This window comes from Orycteropus afer, unplaced genomic scaffold (genome assembly GCF_000298275.1).
Source record: "Orycteropus afer afer isolate SDZICR_OR568_19922 unplaced genomic scaffold, OryAfe1.0 scaffold00305, whole genome shotgun sequence".
In the NCBI taxonomy this organism is placed as follows: Eukaryota; Metazoa; Chordata; class Mammalia; order Tubulidentata; family Orycteropodidae; genus Orycteropus; species Orycteropus afer.
Window position 1 is genome coordinate 3,493,909 of NW_006921892.1, and position 17,424 is coordinate 3,511,332.

The 17,424-nt window shown below is 40.3% G+C and overlaps 1 protein-coding gene across 1 annotated transcript in view; it reads right to left on the minus strand.

The window, feature by feature from the left end:
• The window catches only part of FNIP2 (folliculin interacting protein 2), a 145,275-nt gene that overhangs the window by 7,891 nt on the left and 119,960 nt on the right, over positions 1–17,424 (minus strand). The window contains exon 16 of the mRNA XM_042782404.1: positions 220–420. Within this exon, the coding sequence (XP_042638338.1) occupies positions 220–420 (201 nt within the window). The remainder of the gene's footprint in view (positions 1–219; positions 421–17,424) is intronic.

Sequence of the window (17,424 nt, forward strand, 5' to 3'; positions counted from 1 at the left end):
AAAAAGATTTGAGTGTCAATATATGTTATTTGTTTCCTAGAAGACCTAGTGTTATTGAAATTTACAGTTTGCTAGTTTTGCATTATATTTTCTAGTTTTACTTATGCTAACCCCCAATTATCCTTAAAAAAAAATTAAGTTTGTGATTTATAATCAAAATGCTGTCAGGAGTGTTTGTATAAACTAGATCTCTTTGGTGATATGAGGACAGATACTCACAAAATCAGCAGGGAGGTGAAGCTTATAAAGCTGCAAAATTGATTGAAGTAAACTGGACACCTGACTTGAGACCAAGACATCCTGGCCCAGTTTCATGTTGTCCATGACTTTCCTCTGACTCGTGGCAACCTGGACACTCCACTTATCTGTGTCTGCGATAATACAGACAGCTTCAGCTATTGGCTCATCAAGCACTGGATGCTGAAAGACAAATAACACAGTGGGTAAACTCTCCAGAACACCTCCAAGTGACACTCATAATATTCAGAGTATTTGGTTTAGCATTAGGCTAATGGTTCAGAAACTGATAGTGGGAGCTGCAAGAATTTAACAATTTGTTGTTGTTAGGTGTCATGAGGTCAGTCCCAACTCATAGCAACTCATGTATAAGAGAACAAAATACTCTCTGGTCCTGCCCCTCACAATCCTCACAATCACTGCCATGCTGAAGCCCACTGTTCTAACCACTGTGTTAATCCAGCTCATGGAAGATCGTCCTCTTGTGCTGACCCTCCACTTCACCAAGCATAGTGCCCTTCTCCAGAGACTGGTCTATGCTGATAGCATGTCCAAAGGACATCCTAGCTTCCAAGGAGCATTCTGGCTATTCTTCCAAGATAGATTTTTTTGTTGTTGTTCTTCTGGCAGTCCATGGTAGATTCTTCACCAAAACGATACTTAAAAACCATCAATTCTTCTTTGGGTCTTCCTTATTCATTGTCCAGGTTTCACATGCATGTGAGGCAAATGAAAAATACCATGGCTTGAGTCAGGTGCACTTTAGTCCTAAAAGTGCCAGTTTTGCTTTTCAACACTTTAAAGAGGACTTTTGCAGCAGATTTTCCCAGTGCAATATGATGTCTGATTTCCTAACTAGTGCTTTCATTGGCATTGATTCTGGATTCAAGTAAAATGAAATCCTTGACAACGTCAATCTTTTCTCCTTTATCATGATGTTGCTTATTGTTACACTTGTGAGGACTTTAATTTTCTTTACATTGACATGTAATTAATACTGAAAGCTGTAGTCTTTGATCTTTATCAGTAAGTGTTTTAAGTCATCTTAGCTTTCAGCAAGTAAGGTTGTGTCATCCGCATACTGAAGGTTGTTCATAGTCTTCCTCCAATCCTCATGTTATGTTCTTCTTCATATATTCCAGTTTCTGGATTGAGTAAGTATGTGGAAGGACACAACCCCAATGGACATCTTTCTTGATCTTAAACCATGCAGATACCCTTGTTCTGCAGAAACGACTACCTCTTGGTCTATAATGAAGTGTTTCGGATTCCCATTCTCCCAATGTTATCTATAATCTTCTTAAGATCCACACAAATTCCTTTGCATAGTCAATAAAACACAAGTATCTTTCTAGTATTCTCTGCTTTCAGCCAAGATACATGTGGCATCAGCAATGATATTCCTTATTCCATGTTCTCTTCTCAACCTGACTTGGATTTCTGGCAATTTCCTGTCAAGTACTGCTGCAACCATTCTTGAATTATCTTCAGCAAAACTTTACTGAGGTGTGATATTAAGATAGTGTTACATAATTTCCACATGGAATGGGCACAAATATTGATCTCTTCCAGTCGGTTTGCCAGGTAGCTGTCTTCCAAATTTCTTAACATCGACGAATGAGTGCTTTCAATGATGCATACATTTGTTGAAACGTATCACCTGGGATTCCATCAATTCCTGAAGCCTTGTTTTTTTGCCAGTTCTTTCAATGCAGCTTAGACTTCTTTCTTCAGTACCGTTAGTTCTTGATCATATGCTACCTCCTGAAATGGATGAATGTTGACCAATTCTTTTTGGTATAGTAACTTTGTATATTCCTTCCATCTTCCCTTGCTGCTTTCTGCATTATTTAGTTATCTTGTCCATAGAAACACTCTACAAAGGGTCAAACAGGAGTGCCACTAAATCATCATTTAAAATTTATTTGATAACAATTGCATTTAATCAGTATTTTGTCATATGCTCAGGAGAGACTATAAACGTGGTTAGATGTTCATATATAAATGAAAAGATGTGTACCCTCCCCAGATTCCAGTATTTTAACATTCATTTCCTTTTGAAAGATTGCACTGTCTTTTCAAAATGCAGAAAATCAGAATAAGGTGTAGAGTTCTATTGCTGTTTCTCAAATAGCAAGCTTAGGCAGGGCAACTTAACATTCCCTCTATTACAGCTTTAATCACTAAGTGATATTTATTGGACAATTATATGTGCTACTTACTATATACATCAACTCTAACAGCCAACTAAAACCATACGGGGGGGGGTTACCTTATCTAGATGAGTCCCAAAGGTCAAAGGATGGCTACTGGTGAATATAATTAAAGTATAAAATTATCAGTGATTAGACAGTCATAGAGCAGGTTGACTGCTAATAAATGTGCCTTAGAATAAACACTGAAGCAGTCAAGGAAAAGGTCTTTTAAAAAAATTTTAATTTCTCTAAATTGATGAAAGCATACTGCTTCACCGCCAAGACCTTGTGACACACACTTAGTATCCCATGAGTGTGCAAAACAACATTATAATGTTGTTGTTGTTGTTTGCCGTTGAGTTGGACCTGACTCATAGCGACCCCTCCTTGGGTTTCTGAGGCAGTATCACTACAGAAGGAGATTGCCCAACCTTCCTTCTGAGGAGTAGTTGGTGGGTTTGAACCACCAGCCTTCTGGTTAGCAGTCAAATGCCTTAGCACTATGCTACCAGAGCTCCCAACATTACAACAGGACTGCCCTTCTAAGCCCCAAACTAAAACTAGGGAGAGGGAGAGGGAAAAAGAGACCTCACAGCCAATGTATGTGCACAAATACTTCTAGCCCTAATTTACCAAAGGACAATTAGTACTGGCCTTCTTCTGTGTTCAACCCTATCCACTACCCTACGGTTGGTTTTGGTTGCTTAGCATAACTTCCTAATAATAAACTTTACCCTAATTTCCCTTTGGAGAATAACCTTTCCCAAACTGGGTAAAACCTGATGGGACTGTAATCAGGGTCTGACATTCCCTCTAACAAGATACAGTCACATGACCCAGCTAGGTCAATTAGATACTCCTTCCTTAGGGTTTCCTTGGGAGCAGATGGGCAGGGGGCTGAAGATGGTTGGTGTCACCATATTCCTGAATGGACAACAATTATTACTAATGCCTTCAGATAGTTTTTGTTCCTGACCTCCAAAGTAGCTTTGGTTTCTGCCTACTTCCAAGCCTAGTTCTCTGGTCTTATCAATTTTATGAACTCTTAATACCCTTCTAATAAAGTTCCTTTGGCTTAAGTTAACAAGAGTTGGTTTCCATTGCTTACAACAGATAGCCTAAATGGATACACAACCTTGCCATCAGGACAATGATTACCTCTGATTTCCAAGACTTAATACAAGTAGAGGGAAGGTTGCAAAGAAAAACCCAAGATGTACGATGTCGTATTGTAATTTCAATAAGTGATTTGGCTCCCTACTCCTGCAATAGTTTCTGGGCTTTGTTATCAAAAGAGGAGCCCGCCCAGCTTTGTCTTCCTTCTTACAGACGGGAAAGAACTGAGTGATGGGGCTGATATGAAAAGTTTGTTGGAATTAACATTTTTCTTATACTATGAGGAGCTCTGGTAGCATAGTACCTAAGGCACTTGACTGCTCACCAGAAGGCTGGCGGTTCAAACCCACCAGCCACTCCTCGGAAGGAAGGTTGGGCAATTCTACTTCCATAGTGATACTGCCTCGGAAACCCAAGGAGGGGTCGCTATGAGTCAGGGCCGACTCGACAGCAAACAACAACAACATATTTAAAGGAAGGCGCTCTGGTGGTACAGTGCCTAAGGCATTTGACTGTTAATCAGAAGGCTGGAGGTTCAAACCTCCCAGCTGCTCAGCAGAAGGAAGATGGGGCAATCTACTTCTATAAAGATTTACTGCCTCAGAAACCCAGTGGGGGTCACTATGAGTCAGAATTGACTCGATGGCAGTGAGTTTGTTTTTTGGTTTAGATATTTAAAGAAGAAACTCAGGGTTTACAGTATTTTTCCCATTAAAGAGAAAAGCAATCAGACAAAGTCTAATGGTCTCACATTTATTTAAGCATATATTCAAATAATCTTAAATATGCAAAATAATTTAATAAAGCCGACTCAAGTTAATGAAGTCCAGTTTCCTAAGTATCATTCTCATTTTTCAACAGAACAATGACCCCTCACTCTCACCCAAAGGTTTGTGCCCCCTCACCTCTCACTTTCTACTTACACAGATGAATACACTATGCAAAATAGATAGCTAAATACACAGGGCCTCAGTGACTTCTCTTTACCAATTCCCGCAAATTCCTGTTCAATCAGTGGGTCATAAATTCATAGCAAGATGTTGAGAACTTGCCATCCACGTGGCTTGGTTCTTATGAATAAAGGGAATAAAATTTTGAAAATGCAGGTTTAGAATTTTAAGAGATTTGAACTCAAGTCCTTCACTGCTTTACATTTGTCAAATATTCACAATGTGCTAGCTACCATCACAGAACAGATTCGTACTATGGACCTTTCCTTCATGGGATTTATATTTGCAAAGTGCATAAAATCATTACTGACCATAAGCCAACATATATGCAATGAGTTCAAAGTATGCCAGTCATTTTTCTTAGAAAAATCTAGACCCCTTCCCCTCAATTGATTTGGAGTAGATAATTTGGGGCCTAGGTTCCAACTGAACTCAATTTCCTAAATGATCCTCCCATCACAGTGGCAGGGAAGAAAAGAACATGTCAATTCAAAGAAAGCACATAGACTATAAAGTATATGGTACCACCACCACAGACACAAAAGAGGTTTGTTTTAAGCAATGAATTGCTCGAACAAGGGTAAGGTACCTGCACCGGTCAGGTAAGATATGGTAGATTCTCTTAAGCTTAAGTTACTTCCGAAGGTTCTAGATCCTAACACTGTAACTGTAACAAAAAGGAGAAGAGAAGTTGGCTCACTTATTTCAGAGAGCACTAAATGGGTAAAACTAAAAAAAAAAAAACTGCCATCGAGTTGATTCCGACTCATAGCAACCCCCATTGCATTTCGAAGGCTGTAAATCTTTATGGAAGCAGACTGCCCATCTCTCTTCTGTGGAATGGCTGGTGGGTTTGAACCACTGACCTTCTGGTTAGCAGCCAAATGCCTTAACTACTAAACCAACAGAGTTCCTTGAATGGGTAAAAGAGATGGGGAAAAAGAAATCTAACAAGTAAAATGAGTGTGAGTGATGTTTAAATCATTGGAGCAGAGACAGAATTGGAGGCACAATCCTGAGGAAATAGTAAAGACTGATGAATACAAGGGTTGAGACAAACTGATAGAAATGTGTGGGTCAATTCCTTCAAGGTGGGGGCTGAATGTTTTTTCCCTCTATCCTTAGTCACTAGCACAGGGTCTGGCACTGGAGGAATGCTACTTACTGAATTAAAATGAAGCGGGTAAACCATGAGTGAATGAATCCCTAACACTTCTGTGACTTCTAGCAATGCAAGCTCCAGGAACAGAAAAGAACCAGCTGAACATTTCCAGAAGAGTATCTTTAAAAAAAAACACACTTCAACAACTATATATTTTCAGGTCACAAAATAACTAACACATGATTCTCTGAATTTCTCTATAGAGCAACTCAACTGCCTCCATCTAGCATGATTATATCATTTAGCAGCTATTATTTATTTTCAGAAAAACAAACATTTTTTTTTTAAGTATGCTGGAGAGAGAGGAAAATATCATCAACAATGACTTTAGTTATAATTCAAAGGGCATCAGGGCCAATGGCTGCTCATCTTTCATCTAGCCTAAACTCCTACAGGGTCACACTTGGTGCTTAAGTTCTAGTGAATTTGGAGACTTCTGATATATATCTCCAAAGGAAATAACCCTGTTATAGAGAGGTCATTTGACTTATCAGTCAATCTCTAAGCTTTCAGAATTTAAAGAACTCTTAAGGTCCAGAAAGCCATGTTAAGATTTGTCAGAGAAACAAAAACCCACACACACCCTATAACCTGGTACTCTATTTAAGCATCCTCTTAGAGAAGGAGCTCCTTTTAAGGCATGTATTGGGGAGGGAGGGGGAAACCAAACCCACCACTAACAAGTTGATTCTGACTCATAGCAACCCTATAGGATAACACAGAAGTGCCCCCAATGTGTTTCTCAGGCTGTAAATCTTTAGGAAGCAGACTGCCTCATCTTTCTCCTGCAGGGGGGTTGAGGGAGGGGCTGGTGAGTTCAAACCACAGACCTTTTGGTTAGCAGCCCAATGTTTTAACCATTGCAGCACCAGAGCTCCCTAAAGCAAATACAGAACCATGATACATAAAGAAAACACTGAATTTTATTCATAGCTTCTTTTTAATACTATTTTTTTTTTTTTCTTACTAAACCCACTGCCATGGAGTCGATTCTAACTCAAACAACCCTTTAGAGCAGAGTAGAACTGCCCATAGGGTTTCTAAGATTGTAAATCTTTACGGATGTAGACTGCCTCATCTTTCCCCATGGAGCAGCTTGTGGGTTCAAATTGTCAACCTTCTGGTTAGCAACTGAATGCTTACACTACTATGCCACCAGCATTCCTTAATTTTTCCTTATTAGCCACACTTAAAAAAAAAATCTGTTACCATCAAGTTGACTCCTACTCCTAGTGACCCCACATGTGTGCTCTATAGGGTTTTCAATGGCTATTTTTTTTTTTTAGAAGTAGACCACCAGGCCTTTCTTCCTCTGTAGCTCTGGTGGCATAGTGCCTAACCTACCAGCTACTTCTTGGAAGGAAGGTTGGGCAATCTACTTCCGTAGTGATACCACCTTGGAAACCCAAGGAGGGGTCATTATGAGTCGGATCTGACTCGATGGCAGTGAGCTTTTTTTTTTTTTTTTTTTGTAGCTATGGGTGAACTTGTACCTGCAACCTTTTGATTAACATCCAAGTGCCTTAACCATTTGCATCACCCAGGGACTCTACTTTAATGGTAAAAGTGATTACATAGTGAAATCTGTCAAGTAGACATACTAAGTTCACAACTTTATCAAGTTCATATGCACACCAAGGTACACCCAAACACACACACTTATCATCAGCAATATATAACAGCAGTCCTTTTCAGAAATTAAGAAATGCTGTAAAGCACAAGTCTGAATGACTCAAACATGCAAGTCAGGGTTGCAATTGCCTATTAGAGGTTGACACGTCCATCGGCTTTTATCAGGGCATTGGGTTTGGGGCATGGGGACTGGAGAAGAGAACTAAGAAGGTGAGGCTTGACTGCATCATAACGTTAACTATTAAATCTCACTTTGGCCTCCTAGAGGCCTCAGGAGAAAGGGAGACATAATATGGATAATTATGCCCTTTGGTAAATTCCTCTTCTTAATACTTGAAGTTTAAAAAAAAAAAAAAAGGACAGTTATTATCACAAAACATCACTAGAAAAAGAAACAAACAAAAAACCATTATACTTATCCTTTTAAAAGTTCTCCACCAAACTTCTATTGTCTCAGATTAAAGAGATCACTGAATGTTTGAGTTCTGAATGAAAATCTATCTGAGGCAAATACTAAATACTAAAAAGAATCATTTCCATTTAAAATATATGTTTGGTTGAAAAATTTTATGAACATTATAGACACTGGTATACATAAACTTTCCTTTTCCAAATTGATGAAAATCAATTTCAAAATAAATTTCTTGCCCTCAGAGTTTGACAGATTCCCATATCAGGATGAGTCTGCAACATGGTTCTACTTTCTCCATAATCTGAGATCTCCAAAGGTGCTGCCCTATCATTATCCTCCCAAGTGCTCATACCCCACTAAGCATCTATCTGCAACCCAGTTGACAATGCAGAGCAACCAGCCTCCTTCAACAGTCCCTAACACCTTCTTGCCACTTTACACAGGTGTGATAGTTGGAGCTGTGTGTCTACTTGGCTGGACAACAATTCTGTGTGGTTTGAGCTGTTGTGGTGTGGTTGTTCCCATGATGGGATCAGATGACTATGTTCTGAGTGGCCAATCTGTTGAAGGGGAGTTTCCATAGGGGTGTGGCCTGCTTCCAGTAAATCCAAGGACATCCTGGGAAGAGAGACATTCTTCTGTGAATCAGGATTCTGTTGTGCTGCCTACAACTGTCCATGAGTTAACAGTGCACCATTTGGCCTTGATCTTTGATTCATCACTCGCTGGAGTCAACAGCCGGTGTACTGCCTGCCAGCCTTGAGCTCCTCAGCCCCTGTGGTTGCAAGAGCCAGGAAAAGCCTCCAGTTTGACGTTTGATCCAGGAACTTGGGACTTGCCAGTTTCAATAAGTGTGTCAGCCATTTTACTAAGATAAATTTCTCTCTATATATACATATATATAAGCTTTACTCATTTTTGTTTCTCTAGAGAACCCAGTCTAACACAACAGGCCACTACCATCAGCAGTTTCCATGCCTCCCATGGAAACACAACTGCACAACTCAGAAACTTCTGACAGGGACTGGGTGATAAAACAACACTGGAGATCAGAGAAGGTCCCTGGGTGCTCCCTGGTTTGTACTCGGCTGCTAACTGAAAAGTTGGCAGTTTGAACCCATCCAGAAGAATGCAGAAGAAGGGCCTGCTGATCTGCTTCCATAAAGATTGCTGCCAACAAAAACCTCATGAAGTTCAGTCCTACTGTGTTACACATGGGGTTGCCATGAATCAGAATTGACTTGAAGGCAACAGCTTTGGTTTTGTTTTGGTTTGGAGATGAATAAAGAACTGTGGACAATTGTTCCGGTGGATAGCCAATCTCCATCAGAAGAAAGAGACAGTGGCAAAATGCTTTACTCTACTCATACGAGAAGTTAGAAACAATCACTCATCAGCTCTACCTTGTCAATATCTCATTTATCTAAACTACTTTCCTGTGAAGATTTCTGAAGGTAAATTAACAAATGAAATGCTTTATTTGAAGGATCTTTAAAGGTTTCTGTCATTTTTCTGGGACTCTATATCTTACTGAATCAACAGAATAAGCCTAGTTAATTTCTAGTCACTAAGGATTTGTGGGTATTTCCTGGGAGTGTTAAGATGCCTAAAAAACAAAACAAAACAAAAAAACCCTCACTGCCATTGAGTTGTTTCTGACTCATAGTGACCCCCACTGGGTTTTCAAGGCTGTATATCTTTACAGTAGATCACCCCATCTTCCTTTCACAGAGCAGCTGGTGGGTCTGAAGTGCTAACCTGACAGACAGCAGTTAAATGCCTTATCCACTATGCCACCAGAGCTCCCTAAGACATTCCAATTTCAAGATTATTGGTTAGATCTCTGAGTATAAAAAATGCACTGCCTCGACTCACACACACGATTTCTGCTGAATTTAAACTTCCAGGAACAAGAAATGTCTACAAGGTTTGGGTAGACATAGGAGGTGTGGTTCTGAGAATTCAATCAAATGCAATGATAGGATGACAGTAAAGACCCTGAAGTCAATAGAACTGGGTTGGAATGTACCTGTCATTTACTAGGTGTGGGGCCTTAGAAACTCATCAACCCAGGTATCAGTTCTACATCTATAAAATGTGATAGCACTTAAATCACAAAGTTGTTGTGAGATTTAAATGACAAAAATGAGTGTAAAGCAAGTAGCATAGTGCCTGCCACTTATAGGTACTAAAACATCCATTTTGGTTTCTTACATCATTCTTTCTCAATATTAGTCATGTCCTCTAAACCCTCAAACTCAGAACTTACAAACAGTGATGCTGTGGTTAGACAGATGTCCAATGGCCTAATTTATTCATATCACCTAAACCTCCAAACTTCCACATTATCATTTTCCTCACCAACTCAAAAACCTGCTCTAGCACTTATCACCTATACAGTTAAGTTCAAACTTCTCTGATACTTAAAGGTGTTCAGTCTAGCCCACCTCACCTACATATATTCAACGTCCAGTGTTCTCCAAGAACCTTCTTCTCTAAGTAGGAGAATAACTCCCTGCTATCTTCTAAAGTTTACAATCCTTCAAGGACGCAGCTTGGGTCCCATCTTTCCTGTGAAGCTTTCCCACGTTCATGACTCCTCCTCTGATCTCTGAGAACACTTATCATCTACACCATTCATTTTGGCACTTAATCACATACTATCTAAACATGTTCTCAATTTCACATGTGTCTGTCTACCCAATGATTTTATAAGCAACTCAAGGAGAGAAGTCACATTTTTATTTTTCTTCTGGAACCTCCAACATGACCATAACAAAGTGGTAGGCATGTGTTACATATCCACGACATGTTAGCTGCAGAGAGCAATTCTCTATTCAGATCTCCTCATTGTTGGATTCAACCCAGTTCCTAGTAAGTAATCTGCACAATTATTAATATATTTCTTTCCCATGTACTGCACTTAAATGGTTGACATTTCACATGACTGTCCATTTTCAACTTGTTTAAGAATAGGAAAATACCACTATCACATATACGTTTCTTATAATTACTTTGTTTATCACACCACTTTTCCTGTGGGATGGGCAGAAACACAGCCATGTTCTACAGCCAGGAACAATGAGAACAAAATAAAAAGCTTATTGAGGATTTTGTTGTTGTTGTTGTTAAGTGCCGTCGAGTCATTTCCGACTCATAGTGACCCCATGCACAGCAGAACGAAACACGGCCCGATCCCGCGCCAGCCCCACAATCCCTGCTATACTTGATCCCATCATCGCAGCCACCGTATCAATCCATCTCGTTGAAGGCCTCCCCCTCTTCCGTCGACCCTCCACCCTACCAAGCATGACATCCTTCTCCAGGGAATGGTCCCTTCTTACAACCTGACCAAAATAGGTGAGACGAAGTCTGGCCATTCTTGCTTCCAAGGAGCATTCTGGCTGCACTTCCTCCAGGACAGATCTGTTAGTTCGTTTAGCAGTCCATGGTACTTTCAGCATTCTCCACCAGCACCACAACTCAAAAGCATCAACTCTTCTTCGGTCTTCCTTATTCATTGTCCAGCTCTCACATGCATACCAGGCGATTGGAAATATCATGGCTTGTGTCAGGCGCACCTTAGTCCTCAAGGAGATATCCTTGCTCCTCAGCACTTGAAACAGTTCCTTTGCAGTTGACTTTCCCAATGCTACACGTCGTCTAATGTCCTGACTGCTGCTTCCGTTGGCATCGATTGTAGAACCAAGCAACGTGAATTCCTTGACAACCTCAATCTTCTCTCCATTGATTGTGATGCTGCTCATTGGTCCAGTTGTGAGGATTTTGGTTTTCTTTATGTTGAGATGTAATCCATACTGCAGACTGTATTCTTCAACCTTCATCAGTAGGTGCCTTAAGTCATCCTCACTTTCAGCAAGCAAAGTTGTATCATCTGCATATCTCAGGTTGTTAATGATTCTTCCTCCAATCCTGATACCACGTTTTTATTCATATAGTCCAGCTTCTCGGATTATTTGCTCGGCATATAGATTGAATAAGTGTGGAGACAGAATACAACCCTGACGCACTCCCTTCTTCATTTTAAACCATGTAGTGTCCCCTTGTTCTGTTCGAACGACAGCCTCCCGGTCAAGGTACAGATTCCTCATGAGTACAATCAAGTGCTCGGGAATTCCCATTCTTCTCAATGTTGTCCATAATTTGTCATGATCCACACAATCAAATGCCTTTGCATAGTCAATAAAACACAAGTAAACATCTTTCTGGTATTCCCCTCCTTGAGCCAAGATCCATCTGACAACAGCTATGATATCCCTTGTTCCACATCCTCTTCTGAATCCGGCTTGAACCTCTGGAAGTTCTCTGTCAATATACTGCTGCAAACATTTCTGAATTATCTTCAGTAAGATCTTACTTGCATGTGATATTAATGATATTGTTCTATAATTTCTACATTCTGCGGGATCACCTTTCTTTGGAATGGGCACAAATATGGATCTCTTCCAGTCAGTTGGCCAGGTAGCTATCTTCCAAATCTCTTGGCATAACTGAGTGAGTGCCTCCAATGGGGCATCTGTTTGTTGAAATATCTCAATCGGTATGCCATCAATTCCCGGAGCCTTGTTCTTCACCAGTTCTTTCATTGCAGCTTTGACTTCTTCCTTCATTATCATTGGTTCTAGATCATATGCCACTTCCTGAAATGGATGAAGATCCATCAGTTCTTTTTGGTACAGTGACTCTGTGTATTCCTGCCATCTTCTCTTGATGTTTCCTGCATCATTCAATATTTTGCCCATAGAATTTCTCAATATTGCAACTCGAGGCTTCCATTTTTTCTTCAGTTCTTTCAGTTTGAGAAATGCTGAGCGTGTTCTTCCTTTTTGGTTTTCAGACTCCAGGTCTTTGCACATTTCATTCTAGTAATTGGCTTTGTCTACTCGAGCTGCTCTTTGAAATCTTCTGTTCAGCTCCTTTACCTTTTCATTTCTTCCATTTGCTTTAGCGATTCTCCGCTCAAGGGCAATGTTCAGAGTCTCTTCTGTCATCCACTTTGGTCTTCTCTTCTTTTCTTGTCTTTTTAGTGATCTCTTGCTTTCTTCATGGATAATGTTCTTGATATCTTCCCATAATTCATCTGGCTTTCGGTCACTGGTGTTCAATGCATCAAATCTATTCTTTAGATGATCTCTAAATTCAGGAGGGATATAGTCAAGATCATACTTTGGCTCTCTTGGACTTTTTTTCATTGTCTTTAATTTCAAATTGAATTTGCCTATGAGCAGTTGATGGTCTATTCCACAGTCAGCTCCTGGCCTGGTTTTGGCTGAAGATATTGAGCTTTTCCACCGCCTCTTGCCACAGATGTAGTCAATCTGATTCCTGTGTGTTCCATCTGGTGAAGTCCACGTGTACAGCCTCCGTTTGTGTTGTTGAAAAAAGGTGTTTGCAATGAACAAGTCATTGGTCTTGCAAAATTCTACCATACGAGTTCCAGCATTATCTCTGTCACCAAGGCCAAAGTTTCCAATTACCGGTGATTCTTCTTTGTTTCCAACTTTTGCATTCCAATCACCAGTGATAATTAACACATCCTGATTGCATGTTTGGTCAATTCATGTCAGAAATAGAATCAAGCTACTCAGTGAAAAACAGTTGTAACTTTTAGCTCAATGAGTATGTCAAGCTCTCTGGTATGAAATCCTAAATTTGTCAAGGGTGGAAATCCCTTGGAAAATAAGACTGTAAGGTGTGTGAATGATGATTGCAACTTATTGTCAACAGGAGAAAATGCAGCTGCCTCTACTATGCATTTTGCTATAAAACTCCCCTATTTCTACATTGTTGGCCTTGCCCAATACTGAATGACCTTTCTATCATCTTCAAAGATGTCCCAGCAGGGATGTAGAACACATAGGAGTATACTCATAACCTGCTCTAAAACCTAAACAACAGTGATACTGGTGCAGCTTGTACTGTAAGGGATGAGCCATTGGACAGCCTCTTTTACACACAAAGGGAGGTGATTTATGACTCAGGTCACTGGAAGCACCTCCCTATATCTTTTATTTTTCTCTGAAATATTCTGGACAATAAAACATAAGACTTTTTGGCTTCATTTGATTGTCAATTTGTTAATCATTCTGTATAAAATAATTCAGTAACTCCTGTAACTTGAAAAAGAGGATGCTACATGACAAAAATACCTTCTCACAAAGATTTTCACTACTAGGTTACAGACTAGTCTTAGCCTTCACACAGCTTCAAGAAAGATGCACACAAAGAAAATGGGATGATTAATGCAGTGAAGTTCACTACTGAGTACTTGCTCTTAATTAATCTTGTCCTCAGAATTCCTTTTTTATTCTTCTTCTCCTTAGGGGAAAAGACCAAGCTACATAACTATATCTTCCATTGCTTTTAGAAATGAAGAATTAAGCCACATGAGATAGTCATGAGGCAAAGTGTATGTGAGCTGCTGTATGGAATCAAACACCCCAGTTCTGGGTGGATATATAAGGACTACAGATATGTGTGGATTGCTGATCAGTGAGCCAAAGGTTAAAAACAAACAAATAAAAGCAAATGATGAACAAACAAAAAACCCTTCAGTCTCGTATCCGTCCAAAGAAATACTCATCGCTCACTATTCTTAATTGCATTACCTCCTTCAGTCTGTAAAACCATCCTAAAAATTGTCTTTTACTAAATGTTGAACATTCAGACATTCCTGGCAGCAGTTTTACTGAAAGAAGGGCAGAGAGAACCTCTCTGGAGCAAGGCCACTCTCCAATCTGGTCACCTGGAGGAGTGTTTAGTTCCTTAAAAGAGCCAGATTAGCCTGCCCCAACACTTTCTGCCCTTCCCTTAGCTCATTCCTACCGACTTCCTAGCTCAGACATCACTTCCTTCAAGAGATCCTTACCACAATCCAGCCTGCATGCTCCCTCTGTGCCCTGTGCTGCTCACTGTCTTAGAATCCACTAAACTGTTTCTACTGTCTATTTCTTTCTCTGTATTTCCCATTATCTTCAAAAATCCTTATAAGCAGGTACATGTCCTTCCTCTGCTACTTATTAAGAGTTTCCTTTGTCTTCGGTGCCTCTCCCTGTTTCTAAGTGTGGATTTGTTTTATTTACTCTCCTTGGGAGTCAACGAGCTTATTTAATTTGAAGAATTCCCAGCCATTCTTTCTTTGAATATTGTTTTCCCTAATCTCTCTAGGTACCTGGGGGTATAGGAAAAGATAGAAGGGTCCAGGAACACAAAGTTGTAGTGAGGCAGCATGGAATGCTGTAAAAGAACATCTGACCTTCTGTGTGCTTGTACCTGTAGCTGTGAAGACCTGGCTCACTGACTGATGTCCAAGTTCTGCCTATGGCTTTGAAGATACAGTGTATATTGTCAACCACTTGGAGGGGGATCTATGTAGGAGATCCTGGACAAGGAGGGAGAACAATGTGGAACAAAATTTAAAATCGTTTTTTAAAAAAAGGGACCAGGTTTGCTGGTCTGATAGAGCCTGATGGAACCACTGAGATTATGGCCCCTAGCTGCCCTTCAGGTCTGGAACTGAACTCACTCCTGTGGGTTCCAGCCAAACAAAAGACAGGCATATGAGCTGAACATTTACTTTAGGTAGATACTCTCCTTGGCGAGATCAGTCACGGGAGAATAGAAGGGCTGTGTACGCACAGGAAGACAGGTTGGCGGGGCAAGAGTGCATGGGAGGGAAGGACACAGGGAAGAGGTAACTATGGGGAGGAAGTGGGAGGGGAGCTGTTGCACTGTGGGAAACTGCAGTCAATGTCATGAGGCAAAGTGTATGCGAGCTGCTGTATGGAAAATGAATTTGCTCTGTAAACTTACACCCAAATCACAATTAAAAAAAAAAAAAAAAAGATACAGTGTATAACATATGAAATGACCTATCAGGCTGTTCACTTACTGAGGAAGAATACAGTTTAAAGTCATGAAAAGGTGCTCAAGGTCAAAAAGGGTCATCAGAATAGACATTTAAATATATCTGCAGCTCCAAAATAAAATGAGGGGGTTGGTAGCTTTTTGCAAAGAATGGTACAGTTGTCCAAGTATTTCATAGGTAGTGAAATGTTTGGAGAAAAACATCAAAATTAGACATGAGTCTAATCCTTACATGATGGAAAAAAAAAAAAAAAGAAAGCCTAAGACACTTATAATCAGCTTTTTATTCCCCTTCAGGTAAAGAAAATGAACACAAAGAGCAACACTATGGCACTTAAATGCACTGCTCCTCCCCCTTATTTTTTTAAAGAAAGACATCTTGGATTCCAGTAAGATGGTGGACTAGGCAAAAAGACTGCACAGACCCTTTTCAACAAAGAAAAGGGAAACCAACAGACACAGAAGATAATCCTGGACCCCTGAGCCTTAAAGGGAAGAATACAAAAGTGGACTAAATCCCAACTAGCAGAAGAATCTGCATGAAAATACCAAAAAAGGAGACAGACAGAGCTGCGGTCTGGCAGCAATCCTGAGTGATCCTGACAGAACGGCACAGACAGCTTGGAGAGTCCCGAGTGGTGGTAGGACCTAAGAATTAACCTGAAAATCAGCCCTGCTAGCAAGGGACTGCATGGAGGACTGCTCTGGTGGCTGGGGAATAAACGGAGAAGGTAAAGAGAAACGCGGGCTGAGCTGTGGACTTCTGCCTGTCCGGAGGGTGCTGCCATTTTGAATGTTTACAAGCAGCTTCACCATTTTGGACATTTAAAGAGACAGTGCTCTCGCAGATTCCAGGGGCTTAAGAACAGGTTCTGCTTGCCAGCAACCCCAAGGATACTCTGGACCTGCAAGACTGAAAAGGTGCGATATTCCTCTTGTTACTCTTATACCCCACACCCGCTTGGTGAACGGCAGTGCAGCCAACCCCTACTCCAACCTACCTTCTGGGCCCACAGGAACTCCATCACATTCTGTGTGCTCCGATGGAGCGTGGGTGCCCTGCCCTGTCCTCCACCAATTTTTTCTCTTTTTTTCTTTTTCACTTTCTTTTTTCTGGTGATTAGTTTGCTTGTATTTGTCTGTTTTAACAACTATTATTATTAATACTTTTGTCCTTTTTACTATTATTCTTATTCTTCCTCTCCCAGGTCCTAGTTTTCAGCTTTTTCCTTTTCCCTGTTCCTGGTTGAAAAAAAAAAAAATTTTAAGTTTTTTTTTCTTCCCTCTTTTTCTCATGGTTAACTCTGTTCCTTGTTTTTCTTTTTGCATTTTTCCCATTTTTTTGTCATTATTCTCCTTCTCTACCTTTTTTCTCTTAGTGCCCTATCCCAAGATATTGCAGGTTTTCTTCTTCTTCCCTTTTTTCTTTTTTTGGTTACTGTTCTTGTGTGATTACATTGTGTGTTTTTTGTCCATGTGCTTTTAGTTTTTTGATGTTTATTCAGTTGTAATTTTTGTCTAACTGAGTGGCAGACAGCAACAGTTCCCATAAGACATAACAACACCCACACCTCCTGCAACTTCACTTACTGAACGAGAGCCATGTCCTCCTCCTTCACCAACGGGCCGACAATAAAAAACCACCAAGATGATCCTGAATCACATTTGGCTGCTCTTCACAAACAGTTAACAGAGATCTAAATACAACAACACCACAATGCCTTGGAGACAACAGACCATCACAGTCCACACAAAGAAGCAGGATAAGGTCGTAGAAACAAGGGAACAGGATACAGACCCAGAATACATCCCTGAGGAAGAAGCAGCATTGGA